We start from the raw sequence: 16,522 nt of genomic DNA, 5'->3' as shown, positions 1-16,522 counted from the left end.
ACATTAAATTTTTTCGACATTTAAAGAGAAATAAAAACAGAATTATGGTTCATGCAGTTTCAAAAGATATTTTGATTTTAATTTAATTCTATTGAATGCTTTGGATTTACCTTACAAAGTAAAACCAAAAGCTAGCAGAATATCATTTTTTCATAAAATAAGCCTTAGTACTTAAAAGGAGACTAAAAACATAAATTTTGAATTACGCCCCGTTGATACTTTGATTCAATTCAACTCTTCTAAATGCTTTGATTTTTGAGAAAGATGCAAAGCCTAAAACAAATAGAAAATCAGTACCACACAAAATAAATGTTTTTGATTTTTAAGAAATAATAACAAAAATTGTGGCAATATATATTATGATTCAAATCTAAGTCTGATTAATGCATTAGATTTTACGCTAGAAGTAAACCCTAAATCTAGTGGAAAAAATGGTACCGTCTTATCCAAAACTTCAATGCATTTGATAAGGAATAAAATGGTCCACACATCATACTTTCAGAGCATTAATATCATCGTCATAATGAATAAAATCACACTATGACATATTTTCTTAATGTCAGAATCCCCATAAATAAATAAATAAAAATCTCAGCCCCTCCGCAGAAACGGACGGTCCAGAATCGTCCACGTCATCAATCCTTACAGACTGTCAACGAATCTCCCGAGTTAGTTTCCGACAAAATAAACTCATTAATATATTTTCTTCGACGTGACTTCTCGAGAAGGGCATTACCGTCATTTCCCATCAGATATTCTCAGAACAGTATAAATATAATTAATGGAGAAAATTACATGTTGTAGATTTGTTCTTGGTGGAAGAAGAGAAGAGAAGAGCATGGCAGGAGAGTTGGGGAAGAGCAATCTGCAGATGTTTGAGGATGAAGGGGATTTCTACGATCGAATTGTGCTCGGAAATTTGATTTCAGGATGGGGATGGGAGTCGCTTCCGAGGCCGGCGCGGGCTTGGCTGCGAAACTACATCGGTGGAACTTTGCTTTACTTTGGATCGTGCCTCCTCTGGAGCTTCTACATCTACTACTGGAAGCGCAATGTTTATCTTCCGAAGGGTAATCTCGCCGCTCGAATGATTTTGCGCTGTAATCCGAAGGTTTTTCATTCTGCGATGAAGAAATCACCTTTTGGTTGTTTCTTAGACTCTGGGAATTTCATTTGGGGAGGAATTGTTTGGTATGGTAGTTTATCTTCCCAAGGTTAATCTCACAGGCCGAATAGTTTTACGTTGTAATGCAAAGGGTTTTAATTCTGCGATAAAGCTATCACCTTTTGGTTGTTTCTTCGACTCTGGGAATTTCATTTGGGGAGGAATTGTTTCGTACGGCAGTTTATCTTCCAAAGTTTAATCTCACAGCTCGATGGGAATTTCATTTGCGATGTAATGCGACGTTTTTTTCAATCTGCAATAGAGAAATCACCTTTTGGTTGTTTCTTAGACCGGGGAATTTCTTTTGGGAGAAGAGTTGTTTCGTTGGGTAGTTTATCTTCCAAAGAGTAATCTCAGCGCTCGAGTACTCTTGCGTAATAGATTCGTGGTCCGGAACAAAGAAATCACCTGTTGGTTCTTTCTTAGACTAGGGGGAATTCATTTGGGAAAGAAATTGTTTGATTTCGAATACTTGGTTTCAGGTCCGTAATCGTGGGTTCCAAATCGTGAGATCTGATAATAGTAGTTATTAATGTTTGGAATCCGTCTTCCTTTCAACATCTTGGCTAGTTTATGATACCCGGATCGAGTTCTTTTTCTCCTGATTTAATGTGATTTGCTGCTTTTGCTTGCTGTATTTGATGTTTGGGGTTACGGAAAAGGCTTCCTCCCTGTAGTAACTTTCTTCTGATGCGTTTCTATCTGGATATTTGATAATTCTATCGTCCTACTTTCCTTTAGCGTTCTAGAGGGTGCCTCCCTAATTTCTTGCTAACTTCCAAACTATCTCTAGATCCTTTCCGTTCGGTTTTCTAGCCTGAAAGTTTTGCTCGGAGTAAATTCTAATTTTAAAGGAAAATCTAGCGCAGGGAGTTTTGGACTTTTAGACAATTCCGATGCTGGTAGCTTTATATTCGTTGATTTCATGGATAAAATCACGTTAATCATGTATTGCAGTAATGATGATATGTGTGTTATCTGGTACCACTCATCTCCTTAGCATAAGTGCTCTAATATGGGCTCCTTCTTACATCTCTTGCAGATTTCCCTCGATGATTGGAATAATATATGTTCTCCTCGATGAATGTAATTGTGCAAATGCCATCCCATCAAATAAGAAAATTGACATGCTATTATGATGCTGTACTGCTGAAAGTGACATACGTTATCTTTGTTCATTTCATGCATAAAATCATGATAATTACACATGATGATGAAATGAGTGTTACCAGTTACCTCTTTTTGCTTATCTCCTTGGCATGAAGTGCAGTGGTATGACCGCTTTCCATCATCATTCTTTCATGTAGATGCTATCCCGTCGAATAAGGCGATGCTCTTGCAAGTGATGGTTACCATGAAAGCCATGCCTCTGTATTGTGCGCTACCAGTGTTATCCGAGTACATGATTCAAAAAGGATGGACCCGCTGTTTTCCACTCATAAGTGACATTGGCTGGCCTAAATACTCTGTCTATTTATCCATATATTTGTTGATTTGCGAGTTTGGCATCTACTGGATGCATAGAGGGTTGCATGATATTAAGCCGCTATATAAGTATCTGCATGCAACACATCACATATACAACAAACAGAATACCCTTTCTCCGTTTGCTGGTAAGGTTCACAACCCACCATTATTCAAAGACATTATTTATTATTTTTATTTTTTACTTTTGTTATTTAACCTGTTCATTGGATCTTTTGATTCGAGTAGAGTCCACTTGCATGTTATCAAATATCCACTAATTACTTTTCAGCTCTTTGGAGAATTTGAGCTCGCATATTTCAAAAAATATTTTCCATGGATTTATCACAGTGCGGTAAAAATTCCAGATTATCTGCAGCTTTGTATCGCTTTTGAAACTAAATCTATGACAATAGTCAAATATTTTCATATATTTTGTTATTAAACTAAATCTATCATCTTCATGCTTGGCCAGGACTGGGGGGGCTCACTGTTAAGAACGCCATTTTATTTTGTCCAAAAATAAATAATTATTACACTGATAATCTCAATAAAGAACTTTTTTCAAAAGAAAAAATCTCAATCAAGAACTCAGATTTAGTACTTTTTGCAAGCTAAGACATCATACTCCACCGACTTTAATCCTGATATAATCCTACAGCTATTGGCTACCGGGGGAAAGCAATCACATGCGAAGAAGCTAGTAGCTGAACAACAGCAAAGTGGAGTACCCCTGAAGGAGACACTTTTAGAAAGAAGGTTTATTACTCGTCACGTGACCCAGCACTTGATGAATGCAGGAACCCACTTCGGGCCCAATCCAAGAAGATGAAGACCAAAAAATAGTAGTTTAAAAAAAGGAAAAGCAGGAGAGGAAGAGGCCTCCTGCTCTCCTTGATACTTTGTAGTTCTGCCTTTACATCCATCTGATGTGCCCTTATGCTGCTGCTTTGTTTTTGCCACGAATCCTGCTCCTGTTTCCTCCTTGTCATTTCCATAAGCCCTTCGCCTTTCCTCATCTATTACAAGTTGATTGGCTTCCTCTAAATCTGGAATATGTTCTCGGTTGATTCCGGAGTCCTTCATACTCCTTATTTAGTCCCATAAGGAATCTAAACATACGATCCTGTAGTGTAGCCTGCCACTCCTCTGGATGCTTGATTGGTCTGAGATGATCAATCTCTCGCCAGATTGCCTGAAGTTCTTCAGCAAACTCTGTAACTGTCATTCCTCCTTGCACCAGTGTAGTTGCTCTGGTCACCAGTTCTAAGATCCTCCAGGAATGACTCTGTCTTACATTGCTCCTGTGCAGATGATCCCAGATACTTTTAGCTATCTTTAGGTCCAGGTATTTCCTGGTCCTATCTCTAGCCATACTGCCCAGTAACTATGCATGTACACCTGCATCCTCCTTCCAGGCTTTATACTTTGGATTCTTTGGATCTATCTCTTCCTTGAGATGGTGGAATAATCCTTTACTCTCAAGGATTAGCTCAATAGACTAGCTTCAATCAAGTAAATTGAAGCCATTAAATTTAACAGCTTCAGGAACAGTAGGGAAGACTACTTGGCCGACTGTTACCAGCTCCTCTCTATCCATTCTTGGATTCTCAGATTTCTCCGTCTACTCTGGCTTGTCACTTCTCTGCAGTCAGCTTCTATGGCTCTGGTCGCGGTCGCTTCTACGTCGCCCAGCCAAGCTAGACCTGTCCTGGTTGGTAGATGCTGCCGAGTGGTTGTCTCCTCTCCACTAACCTTGTAGAGTCAACTCTGGACTCTTCAAGGCCACTAGACCTGCTCACCTTAGCCTCGTCACTATACGTTGCTAGCCTGAGTGGATGCTGTTAAGATTCTCATACGATGAAGAGAATAGAGGAGAAGGGAGGGGGCAAGCCCTTAGGGCAACAAGAACAAGAAGCACAAAAACGTTCATCTATTTCATTCAAAATAAGGGAATGTATACATATGGCCGTATAACGGCTAGTACTGCGTATCACTTGAGTACTCATGTGCTACGCTCTAACAGATGCCAATCAGATCGGATGAAGATTCAGATCGTTGGGCTCCCAGGTTGCTCTGATACCATGTTGAACTCCATCTGTTGAGCTGTGGTGGCTAGGGTTTTGGAATAAGAGCTTAACTAGCGAATAGTGTTTTCCACTATTTATGGGGTTACAAGTGGGCCCGGAAATTACAGGGGCCATTAAGACATAAGTGGGCCCGAAAGTACAGAACAAGAATTAAAGTAAAATAGAACTGTTATGGTTGCTTCCACTGCATACTCCACCGACTTTAATCCTGATATAATCCTACAGCTAATTGGCTACTGGTGAAAGAAATTACATGCAAAGAAGCTAGTAGCTGACCAAGAGCAAAGTGGAGTAACCCTGACGGAGACACTTTTAGAAAGAAGGTTTATTACTCATCACCTGACCCAGCACTTGATGAATTAGCAGGAACCCACTTCAGGCCCAATCCAAGAAGATGAAGACCCAAAGACAGTAGTTTAAAAGAAAGGAAAAGCAGGAGAGGAAGAGGCCTCCTGGTGCATAGGTAGCATTCGACCTTGGCCCTTCAGGATGTGCTTGTGCTGTTGTATCTTGACAAAGACGAGGAAAAGAACGGGACGGTGATACAATCTTGGATATAGGCTCGTATTGGGGAAGTGAATAGACGAGAAGGAGATGTTCCTGGGGTAGAGAGGAGAAGTGGGAATAATTCGAGGAAAGGTTGAACTAATAACGTAGGGATCAACCAGGGACGAGCTGCCTGAAGATGCGGTGAGGTATAGACAATCACGAGAGACGAGGATTGTAGAGGAGAGAGGGACTGTAGACATGGAGAGGGGAGACAAGAGACCTTCATTCTTCTTGGCTCCACTCCTAAAGGAAGGATATCCCTATTTAAATGCTTATCAGACGTAGCCAAAAGGCATTACATTCTGCAGGAAATTTCAGTGGAGGATCCACCTTATGCATCATTTAATCCGAGCTCATCAAGCTCGGCATCAGGTCTCTGTAGGAGTTAGAAGCTTGGATGGATGGAACAGTGTAAGAATTGGATGGGATCAAGGAGGAACATCAGTGTTTGAATGAGAAAATGCGGAAGGTTTGAAGGATGAGATAGAACAAGCCAAAGAGGTGCACAGAGAACTTCTGCAGCACATGTTTGATTCGCTTGTACGTTCGTGTGCGTGTCTTCATTTGTACTTACAGGGTTAGCTATTATTAGCATCGCACATTTTGTGCATCAGGATATCATAGAAGAGCTGCAGATTCAATCAAATTCATCTATTCATCTTGAAGTTATGTTGGGGGACGTACAGAAGACCAAAGGTCGGGGAATGTGCTGTGAGTGATTAAAGTGATGAATGTTTTCTTACTATTGAAACTGTGAGGACTTACATTATGCCTAGCATGGCATGGCCCAAATGTCTGGAATGAAGTAAATTCCCTGGGATCAATCATTGCTCAGATTTAAGCTTGGAGTCCTGTTGGTAACCTGACAGGAAATCAAAATCCATCTGATACGATGCAGTCCCAAATGGAAAAAGCAACGGCTGGAATTTAAGACTTACAGAAGGATCTTGATTCCGCTCCTCGTACTCTGGTACAAGTCCACGTCGCCTTCGAATCTTCTTCTCAAGATCACCGTAGAGGCAGCTACTTGAATGCAGCTCTGCTCCTCCCGACCCCCTTGCTCAAGAAACCCGAAATGCTCCGTCCCCCTTCTTCTCCCCCTTCGCTCCTTATTTATAGTCTTTTATTTCCTAACTAACTACCCTTTCAAGAAGGGTGGTTATTTGGCCAGCTCAGCGCCAGCTGGCCCGCTGCCTTTCTGGCCTCCTCTCTTTCTTCTTTCATATACTCTTACTGGGATCGTATCATTTCCCCCCTCATTGACTATCACCTTGTCCCCAAGGTGGATGTCGGGGAATTGCCCTCGGATGACTGATAGAGGTTCCCATGATGCATCTTCTTCTGGAAGCCCTTTCCATTTAATCAACACTTCCACTTGTCCATTCCGTCTCCTAGCCGACACCACCTCTGCTGGAGATAGCTGCCACTCAAAATCATCAGTAAATGAAGGAGGCAGTAATTGCGTGACCCTGCCTGGACCCACTGATTTCCTTAGTTTAGATCGTGGAACACCGGATGTAGGAACAACTGTCTGGCAGTTCTAGTTTGTAGGCCACAGGCCCCACCTTTTGTAAGATCGAAATGGACCAAAATATTTTGGAGATAACTTTTCATTGATCCTTTTGCTAAGGACTTCATGCGGTAGGGACGTAATCGAAGATACACTTGTTCCCCACCTGAAACTCAAGGTCTCTTCGGTGCTTATCCGCAGGCGTTTCATGCTGGATTGCGCCGCTAGTAAGTTGTTTCTTATCACTTTCAGAGTATCATCTCTCTCTTTTAATAGAGTGTCGACAGACTCAAGTGGAGATGAAGGGGTCCCATAGTACAAAAGTTTTGGTGGGTCCCTCCCATACACTGCTTTGAAAGGTGTCATCTGAATGGATGAATGGAAAGCTGTATTATAAGAGAACTCTGCCCAATGGAGCCACTTGGACCAAGACTTCGGTTTCTCACCAGCAAAACAGCGTAAATATGATTCCAAACATCTGTTTACCACCTCTGTTTGACCATCTGTTTGGGGTGGTACGAGGAACTCATGCATAATGTGGTGCCTTGCAAGCGGAACAACTCCTTCCAGAACATACTGGTAAAGATTTTATCTCTGTCTGAAACAATTGAGGAGGGTATCCCATGCAAGCGTACAATTTCTCGGACGAAGATGTCAGCTACATCTCGGGCAGTAAATGGGTGTTTCAGTGGTAGGAAGTGACTATACTTGCTCAGTCTGTCCACAGTCACCATAATGCAGTTGAATCCGTGTGATGTTGGCAGCCCTTCTATGAAATCTAACGATATGTCTTCCCAGATGCGTTCAGGAATGGGTAGAGCTTGTAATAACCCAGCAGGTGAGAGGGAAGATATCTTGTTAGTTTGACAAATATGACACTGATTCACATATCTCTTTATGTGATCTTTCATGCGTGGCCAGTATAAGTCTTGAGCAATGCGCTTATAGGTTCGTTTGCATCCCGTATGCCCCCCCGGTGCTGAATCATGATAGGTCTGTAACACTTTTGGTAGTAATGAAGAAGTCCCCGTAAGCACTAGTCGTCCCTTGTACAGTAGGGTATCCTTGTATAATTTGAACTTTGGATAGGAAAATGGACTGAGTCGCAACTCCTGAATTACTTTTTGAAATTTCAGATCCTGACCCACCTCCTGTTGGATGATCGCTTGGTCTAATAGCTGGAACCTGGACACTTGCAATGCATTGACTTCCACTAATGATGGGGCCCTGGATAATGCATCAGCTACAACATTGCTCTTCCCTGGTTTATATTCAATTTCGAAATTAAACCCCAGTAATTTGTAAGCCCATTTGCTGTACGGCTCCTGAATCTGCTTCTGACACAATAAGTATTTAAGACTGTACTGATCGGTGCGGATAATGAAAGGCAAATGTGTCAAATAGTGTCGCCATTTCTGCACTGACAGGACAATAGCCATCAATTCACGTTCATAAGCAGATTTGACTTGGCTCCGGCAGGAAGGACCTGACTAAAATAAGCGATGGGTCGTCCATTCTGTATGAGGACAGCACCAATGCCTACTCCTGATGCATCCGTCTCGATGGTAAAAGGTAATTCAAAATTTGGTAAGGCCAACACTGGAGTAGAACTCATTGCTAGTTTAAGTCGATCAAATGCAGCTTGCGCATCTACATTCCACCCAAATGCATCTTTCTTCAGCAATGCTGTTAAAGGGGCGGCCTTCAAGGAGTACTCTTTGACAAACCTGCGATAATACCCTGTCAAACCCAAGAATCCTCGCAGTTGCTTGAGATTCTTGATGCAGGGCCAGCTCACCATCGCCTCCACCTTGCTCTTATCCGCCATATCTCCTTGATCACGAAATCCAATGCCCCAGGAATTCCAACTGATTGCAAGCCAATTGACACTTTTGGGATTCACATGAAGATCATTATCAGCCAGGACAGTAAAGACTTGTTGCAAATGTGACTCATGGTCTTCCAATGACTTACTGTAAATCAATATATCATCAAAAACAACAGTAAGAATTTTCTGAGGTACGGATGAAACAGGTGGTTCATAAGAGATTGAAATGTAGCTGGGGCGTTCATAAGCCCAAAGGGCATAACCCGGAATTCATAATGCCCTTCATGGGTTTTAAATGCAGTTTTATGAACGTCCTCTTCTTTCATCCTGATCTGATGATACCCCGATTTCAGATCTAACTTGGAAAACAATAATGCGCCATGGAGTTCATCCAATAATTCTTCCACCACAGGAATTGGATATCGATTTGGTATAGTTATTTTATTAAGTGCACGGTAATCAACACAAAATCGCCATCCGGCATCTTTCTTCTTAACCAGTAAGACTGGGCTTGCGAAGGGACTATGCGATGGTCTGATGAATTCCGCCTTTAGAAGTTCACTGACTATCTTTTCTATCTCGTCCTTTTGTAAGTATGAATATTTGTACGGTCTCTGGTTGGTTGGTTGAGCTTGGGGTATAAGTTGTATGGCGTGATCGATCGGCCTGGCAGGTGGTAATTCTGACAGTGGCTCAAAGACCTTAGAAAATTGCTTCCTGAGCTTCTCTTCTAGAGCACGATCTTGTGATGTTTGAGGCAACTTGATACTAGTGTCTAGTTTATACAATTCGATCATCAATAATTGGCTTCTCATCAGCTCCTTGTCAACAGAGTGGTTTTTAATATCGGTTCTGGATAAGCTCTGGTCCCCATTCAAAGTCACCACCTTGTCGCCTCTTCTGAATTTTAGAATATGCCTCTCCCAGTGGATATGGGTCCATCCCAAGGATGCTAACCATGCCATGCCTAGGATCATGTCAATTCCCCCCAACTTGAATGGCAAGAAGTCGCTAGTCATTTCAATGCCTTGAAGGTTATACTGGACTCCCACACATAATCCCTGACCTTTGCTAGACTCCCCATTTCCCAATGTCACTTCAAATAGCACTGACGTATCACTCCGGAAATGGAATTCCTCCACAATGGCTGTACTCAGAAAATTATGGGAAGCTCCACTGTCAATTAATACAGTGATTTCCCTGCCTCGTAGTTCCCCTTTCAGCTTGATGGACCTTGGGTTGGTCCACCCCAACATAGAGTTCAATGAGACGTGTGCGGATAGCAGTTGGGCCTCTGGTGGTATGTCGTTAGCCTCTATATCCACAATGGCATCCGTATCTGGATCCGATTTATCCCGATCTTCTTCACTCACAATCAAGATTTGTAGAGTTTTCTTGCATCGATGTCCCGGGCCGAATTTCTCGTTGCAGTTATAACAGAGGCCCTTCTCTCTGCGTTTTTGAAATTCTTCTCCTGTTAACATCAGTTTCCTTCTATACGCTGGTGTCCCTTGAGTGTTCTCTTGTGTTTTAGTCTTGTTCTGATGATAACTTCCTCCTCCTGCTCCTGTAGACTGAACTGAGTGAATGTGATTCTCCTGGTAGCGTACTCCCGCATTTGGTGGTCTTCCCCCTTTTTGACTATGGTTCTCCCAGGCTTGCCAAAGGGCCTTGAGTCGTTTCTCTGTTTTAAGCGCTAAATCCATAAGTCTTCTTAGTCCCACAAATTCTTCGATATCCATCTCTGTTTGTATCTCTGTCTTCAATCCCTTCAAAAATATGTCGTACATTATGTCTTCTGGCATCGGAGGTAGATATACGGATAGCCTTTCAAACTCCTTCCGGTACTCCTTCACTGTCCCCGTCTGCTTGATATCCATAAACTGATGTTTGATGTTATCTGCTAGCGTTTCATCGAACCGTTTCCCGATCTGGATCTTGAAATCGTTCCAACCGAGAAAGGTGTACCTGTCAGTGGTCCAGAGGTACCACTGCAGAGCTTCGCCTTCCAAATTTGCCATTGCCACATCGATCCGGTCTTCCGATACTACTTCTTGGACTTGGAAGAACCTCTCCATACCCCTCACCCAGCCTTCTACATCGTCTCCTCGAAACTTGGGCGCTTCCATCTTGCTTCTAACTTGTTGGATATGCTCCATATTCCGATTGCCAGATCGTGTGTCGTTCCTCGTCTCGACTTCCCCCGGTACTTGGTTCTTGTTCTTGCCATGGCTTCTCGGGATCTCCTCTTCCGGACCTCGTTCTTCAGATGTGCTACCCTGATTCAATGTCGCCAGGGTACGCAGCACTTGTCGTAGCAGTTCACCGTTTTCTCTGGCCTCTTCGCGGATCAGTTTCATTTCATCTGCTATCCTCTTCTGCTCCACCTTCAGCTCGCCCAACTCTGCCTCATTCTCTTCCAATCTCGCTTCCACTTCTTTCAACGTCATTGTGGCCAGGATCGTGGCTCTGATACCAATGATACGATGCAGTCCCAAATGGAAAAAGCAACGGCTGGAATTTAAGACTTACAGAAGGATCTTGATTCCGCTCCTCGTACTCTGGTACAAGTCCACGTCGCCTTCGAATCTTCTTCTCAAGATCACCGTAGAGGCAGCTCGCCGAATGCAGCTCTGCTCCTCCCGACCCCCTTGCTCAAGAAACCCGAAATGCTCCGTCCCCCTTCTTCTCCCCCTTCGCTCCTTATTTATAGTCTTTTATTTCCTAACTAACTACCCTTTCAAGAAGGGTGGTTATTTGGCCAGCTCAGCGCCAGCTGGCCCGCTGCCTTTCTGGACTCCTCTCTTTCTTCTTTCATATACTCTTACTGGGATCGTATCACCATCATGCTCAGATCTATCGCCCAAGGCCATGAAACAATAGTGCCATAGAACAACTGATGTTGTGGAGGTATATCACATAGTGCTATTGACTCCACAGAAACACCATGGACTCGATATGGGTAGAGCAACTGAAGGATACTTTTCCTCAAGTCTTTGTTAATCCTGTAGGCTTACGACCAGCCAGGGTGGTGGATCATCTGATTAAACTAGTGCCAAGTGCCCAACCTGTGAACCTAAGGCCCTACAGGTACTCATTCATACTGAACGATGAGACTGAAGGTGATACAGAAACCACTGGATTCAGAGCTGGTACAATCTTTTTAGTCCATTTGTAACCCAGTGCTGAACTGCGTAGTAATAATGTCACTCCCTCTTTATTGGGGATTTCTAGGTAAACTTGTAATAGTCTATCAGCCTGTTTAATGCAGGTAGAACTTGATTGAAAATGAGCAATTCTTCTAAATTTAGGGTTTATACCCTTGCACCCAGTGCAGAAGGCTTCTCCAGTCACCTTGCCTCCTCTCTCTCCTCCGTTCATCAAATGTGTTCGCCCAGGCTTGCTGGTTAAGAAGACAAAATCAGCTCAGAGGTTTGCAGGAATTATAGAGCCCTGAATAAGTTGATGTTGGCCAATAGGTATTCCATCACCGTTGTGGAAGAACTATTAGATGAACTACGCAGGTCTTCCTTCTTTTATAAACTCGACCTTAGGTAGGGATATCATCAAAGCAGACTAAAAGAATAGGACATGGCCGACAGAGCATTCATGAAGCATGAGGACTACTACGAATTGAAAGTTATGTCATTCGGATTAATGAATGCTCTGGCCGCATTTTAATGCTTAATGAGCAACCCGTTCAGACCTTTCTTGAGGTGCTTTATGCTTGTATTTTTTATGATCTTCTTGTCTGCTGCAGATCACAGAGATCACTTTCACACAGTTTTTCTGATACTGTCTCAAAGTGCAATACAAATCAACACCAAGAAATGCCAGTTTGTCAAAGCACAGCTTGAATTCTTTGGCCATCAGATACCAGAACAGTGTGTCAGGGCTGACATTGTTAAAATCAAAGCTATGATGAGCTGGCCTGCTGCTAAAAATCTTAAGTGGATTTCTATTGTTAACAGTGTACTATAGAAGGTTTGTTCAACCTGCATTTCACTGGAATCAGGAAGCACGAATAGTTTTCAGTATTCTCAAAAATCTATGACTGATACTGCGATATTGGCCTTGCCTTACTTCAAGACGCCATTTGCCATGGAGATGGACACCTCGGATTTAGGAGTAGGCCGGGTAATCATGCAAGGAGGGAAGCCTATCGCACATTTCAGCCATGTGTTACCCAGACTGAGTCAACTCATGTCAGCTTATGAAAGGGGGGGAACTCGTGGCTATTTTTTCTCATGGTATAAAAGAGGCAACATTACCTCTTACATATGTTATTCGCCATTCAGGCAGATCAAATGAGTCTAAAGTTCCTTTTGTCTCAGAAGCAAGTACAAGAACCAAATGTCAAATGAGCATCTAAACTCATGTTCTATAAGTCAGTCCCATTTGCTCTATCAAGGATCCCTGGTGTTACGGACTTTCAAGCATTATCCACTTCCGATGTGCAATTCCTCAATGCAGACACATCGAAGATGGAGATAGAGAATGATGTCCCATCTGATCCCAGCTTAATTCTGGAGTTTTATCAACTTACGACACTTCACCGGTGGGAGATCATAAGGGGCATATCCAAACTTATAAAAGAATCTGGCAATAACATGTAAAGGCATTCATCAATGACATCATTTATGCCAAATAGATTAGATATCCTCACCAGCACCGATCAGGATATTACAGCTCCTGCCAATACCAAAGAATGTTTGGAAATATGCGTCTATGGATTTCATTGAAGGGATATGAAATGAACCTTGATTTTAGGTTTGCATCAGGGAAGGGAAAATAAAAGGGTCGAACAAAAGAGTCAGGGATTGCCCAGTGTTGTCTGACAACGTAGTGAAGGGTTGACGATCGTGGAGATGAGGACCATTGAAGACTCAAGAAGAACCGATTTGCAGGGGTAGCAATTGGATTGGGGGGATGGCTGAGACCTGCAAAGGTAATCACAAAGGAGGGGGTCACTGGACCATCGAGGGGATGGGACCAGGACGGAGAGGGACGGTGAGCCAGGCGGCCAATTTTACCTTGATTCTTGATTGTGCTCCTAAAGGGAGGCCCACAAGCATTGAAAGAGGAAGGAGAAGTGTGACCTAAAACACCAATTGACTAAACTTCCCCTAATGGCCTAAAGGCCAAATATAACTTAAGGGGTAAAGGATTGTATCAAATTACTGCTGTCCCAAGGGTTCAATTATTTTCTAACACTTCTCTCTGCTAAAAATTGACCAACCCCACCTTTTATAGGGTTTAACAAGAGGGATTCCCGGAAGTTGGTGTGTTATGGATCCCCATCTAAGATATTGATATAATTATTGGAGGGAAACCAAGCCCTGTCATCACAAAGACAACGCATGCATCAAACTCGATGGATCATGAAGGAGAAGGCCGACCAGCACTTCAAAGACTTGCTCGTATATGAGGGATCATTTATAAGTATTTACAAGCTATCTGATGTGGGATCAAACATGACACAAAGATTCACCCAATATCACTGACTAGATTCGCATTCCTCTCGGGCTATCCTCGCTGATAATGCCCAAACTCTCAATAAGATTGAAGATCCTTCCACCAATGACGATGTCGATCACCAACTAGCAGCGGCCTCCTAGAGCGAGTGTGCAGAATGCAGCCTCTTGCCTCAAGGATGTCCTCCTCCTGGCTGAAGACCTGAATCACACCAGCTTTGTCCAATCCTCGTCCGCCTCCCTCTTCTCTTCATTGTAACTACCATGAAGATGGATAATTCGCCCTCTTTCCCAATCCCCTCCTTTTTGATTCACGTTTTTCTCTCTACTTTTGGCATAAATATTTTCTCTTCATTTGTAATCATGTATATGAGGTCATTTCCATATATTTTCTTCTCTTGAATACTCCTACCGATAGAATGGCATTCTGTAAAAAAAATTATTTTTGCACGTCTTGAACGGTTGTTTCAAATCCCACTTGTCTGCTGGAGTATACTGATAGGTTGATGGATACATATATTGATTCATAGATAGAATGGGTAGATATAACAGTTGATCCATAAAGATAGATGTTTGATGTCCCCTATTCTCACATATTTTGAAATATTATTGTTCTCTTGTTTATCATGTCTCCGAAGTTAGTTCACTATCTTTTTCTTCTTTACAATACTCCAAGTAGAATGTCATTCTATAATTTATTTATTTCATCATTTCTTTAGCGTTTATTTTTCATCCTACTTATCTGCAGGGCTGGCATTCCATCCACTGGATGGAATATTGCAGGCAGTACCCCATGTGATTGCCATCTTCATAGTGCCAACACATTTCATGACCCATATGCTTCTCTTTTTTTGTGAGGGTGTGTGGACAGCCAACATCCATGACTGCATAGATGGCAAAGTATGGCCTGTCATGGGTGCTGGTTACCACACCATCCACCACACCACTTATCGCCACAACTATGGCCACTATACCGTCCTCATGGACTGGCTATTTGGCACTCTCCGTAACCCTGTTTCTGATGAGCAGAAGATCGATTGATAAGCCCAAAACTCAATTTTTTTTTATGAAGTTTGTCTTGTTGAGTTGAACAGTTTCTGTGATGGGTCTCTCTGAAGTTCCTGTAAATGAGTTTATATTCCCATTTCTTTAGTCCTTGGGTCTTTGTTTTAAATGCGAAGAAGTTTTCAATTTTCTGAAACCCGTGGTTTAATTCAACATAAAGCTATATTTTAGGAGTGATAGAGAAAATTTTCTCTCTTTGGCTCTGTTTAATTTGCAATAAAAGAGTGTCATATGGATCTCTTGAGAGGTTTGACTGCCCGAATCTCAATTTTGTTTTTAAAGTTTGTCTTGTTGAGTTGAACAGTTGGTGTGATGGGTCTGGCTGAAGTTCCTGTATATACTAGCATTTATTTAGTCTTTGGGTCCTTGTTTTAAATGCAAAGAAGATCCTGATTTACTAAAACCCATGAATCATCAAGCTCGATTTTCTGTTGCTTTGTTTAATTTGCACAAAAAGAATATCATGAATGTCTTGAGAGGTGTGATAGAGTGAGTTCATAGCTGGAGCATATATTACGTGTGAAAAGTTTGAAATGAACTAGTGAAAATTTGATTTCAAAATTCTCAACTCAGTGTTTAGTATCCCCTTAAAGAGGAAAGGTGAAAAATTGATGTAGAAGTCCTGCTCATGTCCTGTTATTTCCATCTGCAGGATAAAATCAGAACATCACTTCATCTTTTAATAAAAAATAAAAAACACTAACCGTGAGCAGTTTTCATGATCTTTAATTGTACAGGTTGGTTGCTGTTCTTGGGTGATCTTCTCTCTTTCTTTCAAGAACAATGATCTTTAATTGCAGATAATTTTTTTGAAGTTTTAATTTGAGGTGTGTAGATGTCAGGTTCTATTAGTCTGCAATTAACTGGATATTGGATAAAATATACAAAGGTTTGGTAAAAATTTTCTTTTATCAGCCCAATTTTCATTCTGGGACTGTGTTTGTAGATGTTAGTGATTCATTCTTTTGGTTAGATAAAATTAAGTTCTCGCTTCACATTTAGATTCTCTTATTTTCAGTTTTTATGACCGCCTATTTGTGCACACGGAAGAAATTGACGATTACTCAAAAAAATATAAGAAGCAAATGATAGCAACAAAATATCTAACCGAAATAAATAAAATATTTCTTCTAAACTAAACTGGCGTGTATTGGTTAGTGCCTATATTTTATCCTAAGGTATTAACATTTTATAAAAAATACAAAATTATGAATAAAGTATCTCTTCCATCCCTCAAGGTAGTAAATTTAAAATTATGTTAAGCTATCTTTCCTGGTGCTAAAATTCAATAGATAAGTTATCACGCCTGTAAATTTTTAATAATTAATTTATAATTTCACTTAAAATAAATAATTTTATGAAAGAACCTGAACAGAG

At 41.6% G+C, this 16,522-nt stretch overlaps 1 protein-coding gene across 1 annotated transcript; it reads left to right on the top strand.

Moving 5' to 3' along the window:
- Positions 1–803: 803 nt before the first annotated feature.
- Positions 804–15,232, top strand: LOC144703535 (delta(7)-sterol-C5(6)-desaturase-like). The gene is made up of 3 exons (XM_078575719.1): positions 804–1,070; positions 2,473–2,778; positions 14,829–15,232. Exons 1-3 carry the CDS (start codon positions 839–841, stop codon positions 15,119–15,121), a joined length of 831 nt encoding a protein of 276 aa, XP_078431845.1. The 5' UTR covers positions 804–838; the 3' UTR covers positions 15,122–15,232.
- Positions 15,233–16,522: the final 1,290 nt, after the last annotated feature.

This window comes from Wolffia australiana, chromosome 5 (assembly GCF_029677425.1).
Source record: "Wolffia australiana isolate 7733 chromosome 5, ASM2967742v1".
Lineage (NCBI taxonomy): Eukaryota > Viridiplantae > Streptophyta > Magnoliopsida > Alismatales > Araceae > Wolffia > Wolffia australiana.
This window is presented reverse-complemented; position numbering and strand designations above follow the sequence as displayed.

Bases quoted from the DNA above. Each gene is read 5' to 3' on its own strand.
- LOC144703535 (XM_078575719.1), top strand. From the start codon at position 839: ATGGCAGGAGAGTTGGGGAAGAGCAATCTGCAGATGTTTGAGGATGAA. The intron at 1,071-2,472 runs GTAATCTCGCCG...TCTTTCATGTAG, and splicing joins CAATGTTTATCTTCCGAAGG to ATGCTATCCCGTCGAATAAG. The intron at 2,779-14,828 runs GTAAGGTTCACA...ACTTATCTGCAG, and splicing joins TACCCTTTCTCCGTTTGCTG to GGCTGGCATTCCATCCACTG.